At 40.9% G+C, this 4,451-nt stretch overlaps 1 protein-coding gene across 1 annotated transcript; it reads right to left on the bottom strand.

Annotated features, from left to right (window-relative positions):
* Window positions 1-862: 862 nt before the first annotated feature.
* LOC145276557 (uncharacterized) lies at window positions 863-3,082 on the bottom strand. The gene has a single exon (XM_080127751.1). It carries the CDS (start codon window positions 3,080-3,082, stop codon window positions 863-865), a length of 2,220 nt encoding a protein of 739 aa, XP_079983877.1.
* Between the last annotated feature and the right edge of the window lie 1,369 nt (window positions 3,083-4,451).

Here is a 4,451-nt window from a genome sequence, read left to right on the forward strand (position 1 = left end):
AAAAATAAGTAGATTTACCAATTCTACCTCGTGAGTGAATCAATCCTTCATCGTCCAAAAATAAATTAAATTTAGAAACCAAAGGGGGGGGGTTCACCGCCATCAGACTTAGACAAATAATCCTTTTCCTTTTTTTTTTTTTACATAGTGATCACCACTTATCAAGGCCCGGAAGCCACTCAGGGATAAGGGTTATTGCAAGTACATTACGTTAGTGAGGAGATTTGCTGATATGTTTACTTAAGGGGGCGGTTCATTAGGAATTTGTTAACATTGGTTAACATTGTTAACATTGGACTTGAAGACAACCAAGTTGTAGTCCGGAGGGAAGCAGGCAGACGGAACAGAGTTCCACAGGCGTGTAGAAAGGAACAGTCGTTGTGTCATTCTGAGCAAGTACAATCTCGCGTTAATACCAGAGTCAAGAACAATACCTCTCATTTTTTTATATAAATCAGAAAACTGCAGTCAAAACTCCAATGAGCTTCTTCAGCGAAGAGAATTTCTCTACTTCAATTATATAACTGCCTTGAATGACAGGTTCACAACCAGTAACGGTACTGATCAACATCTGGCTAGCCGGATTAAGACAATTTAGGTCATAACTAGGCCAGATCAAGTTATCTCCTCTAAACCATTCAGGCCAGAATAACCAACGAGTAAAAACCATTTTAAATTTGTTCAGGGACATACGCCTCGTGACAAAGTCAGCAGGATTGTCATCAGTCTTCACATACTTAAACTTCACTGTCAAACCTTTATCACTAAGATTTTTTACCATCGCTTTTACATCTTTTAACCGGTTACGAGTGAATTGACATTTTGTATTGACATTGTCAGATAAAACCCAGGATAGTACTACCTATGCATCTACAGCGATAATCACAGAACTGAGCACTTCCAAAGGGAGTATTTTCACCAGAACAGAAATGTGCTTCATGCATAAATATACCGCTAACAGCTCCAAGGAGGGTAAGGTTCTCTTAACAGAGGGAACAACCCTGGCTTTAGCGAATATCAGTCTGGCTTCACCATGCTGATGTAAATATACCACGATTCCATAGGCCAGGTTCGAAGCATCACAAAACACTATCAACGTGGCTGAAGAATCGGAAGCCACGGAGTAACGGTCGAATTCAAGCTCCCCGATACGTACCAGATCTTTATACAACCTCTCCCAGTCAACCATAACGTCAGGTGGGACCGGCTGGTCCCAGGATACTTTTAACTTCCACAATTTACTAAGAAGGATCCTACCTTTAATAGTAATAGGGAGCATTAAGCCAAGGGGGTCAAATACAGAGGAATTTACAGACAAAATATCCCTCTTAGAGGATACTGATCTTCCTTCAATGCAAGAACTTACTCGCATTTTGTCAGAGGAGGGATTATACAAATAGCCCAGTACCTTCTCAGTGTCAGAACCATGGGAGGAGAGACTGTTATCCTGCAACATTCGCTTAGCAAGCACTTCATTGTTGCTACAGCAATTCCTCAAGGAAAATCCACCTTCCCCCATGATAGAAACAGCCTCCAAATACAGCTGCATTAGAACTTCAGCAGAATTATGAGTCTTCACCAAGTTGTCCACATAGAAGTGGCTCAAAAGCATCTCCCTGCAAGGACCAGGAGGGTATTTCTCCACATGATATCGAACCATGTAGCTCAGTATAAAAGGACTGGATACAAAGCCAAATATAAGAGTGTTGTATCTAAAGCAGATCAACTCATCACCCAATCTTAAAAAGAAGCAGAATGTATTTCTGTCACGATCGTCATTCAAACGAATCATCAAAAAGGCCTTCCGAATATCGGCCAGTAGAACATACTGGTCCATCCGAAACCGCAAAAGCAAATCCAGCATGTCAGTGTACATATTGACACCAGAGTAAGCGCAATCATTTAAAGAAGGTTTCCCACCGATTCTCAAAGAACAATTGAAGACCGGTCTAATCTTGGAGGTGCACTGTAAATCTTGTTTTATCACCGGTCGATGAGGAATCCATACATATTTGTTAAAATCGGAAGGAGCAACCACAATTCTTTCAATTATTCCTTCCTTTTCTTGGTCTAAGAAGACCTGACAATAATCTTCGTACAAACCTTGTTCCGTCAGCTTCTTCGATACGCGGTTCAAAACTGACAAAGATACCTGATGATTAGCAGGCACCGACTTTAATTTTTCTTCATTCGAAGGCAAACTGACAAAGTAACAGTTATCTATGAAGCGAATGGAGGAGCGAAAGGACTCAATCATATTCTTATCGAAATCACTGAATTCCTCAACAATACCTATGGTTTCAAAACTAAGCATTTTTTCCACAGTTCTCTCAACAGTAGACTCCTCAGAACAACTGAACGGATCAGTATACACAGACTTGGGGTTCAACACAAAATATACATGAGTGAGGTCGCACACAGAGTGTTCTTTGACGACTTGAGCATAATTCAATTCCAACTCCTTTGCCTGGTCTTTGGGAGGAGGAGACCCAAAATCCGCCAGATCACCAAACAAAACCATTCCTTGGGGAAATTCCCACACAAGGCCCTCTCTAAACTCCTTTAAATTCATGGGTCCCAAAAACCTAAGCACGTCCACACCCAATAAACCATATACAGGTAATGTGTCATCTCTCAACTTCGAGAAATTGGCAGCCAATTTGACCTGATGTTTCTTAAGGTCTTCTACCACAGAATTCAATCCGTGAACACGAAACGAAAGGTCCATATCATCATCCACCAAGAACAACACAGAATGGCAGGAATTTGGAAACCTCACTTGAGGATTAACTTCCTTCAAGTGTTTAATTTCTTTTCCCAAAAAGATCTTAATCAGAAACTTACGATCTCTCATGGGAGTATTAATATCAGAAAAAGCATCAAACATTTTTCCAGACAAATAGGATCGCTCACTACCAGTGTCGATAAGGCAGTTGAAAGATACACTTTCACCAGATCCATTGTTGACGGCAACCTCAACAACAGGCAGCGACGAAGAGCTATTCAAGTGCCAACAAGCATTAGAAGCAGTAGATTCACCCCCAACAGTGGCCTCTCTTATTACATAACCAGCACATTCCATGCTCCTTACCCTTGCAAAGACATGACTCTTCTGCATGAGAAGGGCTCGAGCACTTGCTACATAAGCCTTACACCTCCTCAACCGATCTGCATGAGAAGGAAAAAACTTGCAGGAATAACCGTTATGGTTATTGGTTCTACAAAAATTACACTTAAATCCAATCTTAGTAAACTGGATATGAAAGTTTTCCAGCGTGGAAGGCTTTTAGCATCCGACGAACCCATGAACCTAGGAGAAAATGTTTTCTTAGGTATACTAGCCACCTTCCGAGGATATGTTTCCTTATTTTTACAAAACTCAATCGTTCGAAATATTTCCGAACTGTGGTCTAGTATGTCTTCCAGGGTAAGGTAATTATTCCCTATTTTATGAATTAACTCAGACCTAAAAAGAGTGGGCAGCTTACCAAAAACAATGTGACTTAATAATTTGTTTCCGGGAGAGTTCATCTCCAAGAAATTTAAACCGAAGGAACTATTTAATTCGTGTACCTGAGCCTTAACGGAATTCAAGAACTTCTTTGCCGCTAAGTGGTTGCTTAACTTCTCGGTGCCCAATATATGAGAAAAAAACTGAATCCACAATGTTGTCCTTATCTAGAAATTCCGACGCGAGAATGTCGGTGGCTATGCGATAGTTTTCCTCAGATATAGAGAGGTGCCGCACCAGTTGAAAGGCGTAGCCAGACAAATGGTTTTTCAACACAACTAACCTCAGGGCGTCATTTTCTAAGCCCACTACGCTATTCTCGAATTCCCGCTGAAAATTAAGGAAGGCTAATATATCGTTTTCTAAATCCTTTTCACTAAACTTGGGGCATTCAATTTTGGGCGTTATCCCCAGAAGTTTTTCCTTAATAAGTGAGACTTTGTGATTTGCACTATCCTTTACTTCTACCGAAGGCTTGAGTCTTGACAATTTTTCGAAAACATTCACTCGATGAAGAGCGAAATCCTTATTAAATGACCTTATCTCCTCATCTTCTGTTCCCTCAATTAAATAAGCATTAATAATCTGCGCATCTAACAAATCCACTGAGCAGTGTAATCATCTATCTGCTTTTTATACAACGTATAACCTGCTTCGTTGATTTCATCTAACGAGTCTAAGAACTCAAACACAGTCAAGATTTTGTCTCTAGTAAAAATGAGGTAGTGGGAGAGGTAGTCATTTTAGAATACTAAACTCCGCCCCTTCTAACCTATCAACGGCAAAATGCTAAACCACTCCCCTCTTGGCGCACGAGTCACCAACAACCCCTCTTGGCGCCAAAAATGCCTGTAAAACAATGAACAAGAAGCCAAGATGGCCGACGCAGAAACAAAGAAGAAGGAAGGAGGGAGGGGGTACTATCTACGCAATGGACGGC

The sequence above is a fragment of the Euprymna scolopes genome, chromosome 5, assembly GCF_053919585.1.
Source record: "Euprymna scolopes isolate OS-2025 chromosome 5, ASM5391958v1, whole genome shotgun sequence".
Taxonomy (NCBI): Eukaryota; Metazoa; Mollusca; class Cephalopoda; order Sepiida; family Sepiolidae; genus Euprymna; species Euprymna scolopes.

Coding starts and splice junctions, on each gene's coding strand:
- LOC145276557 (XM_080127751.1), bottom strand. CDS start 3,082: ATGGAATGTGCTGGTTATGTAATAAGAGAGGCCACTGTTGGGGGTGAA.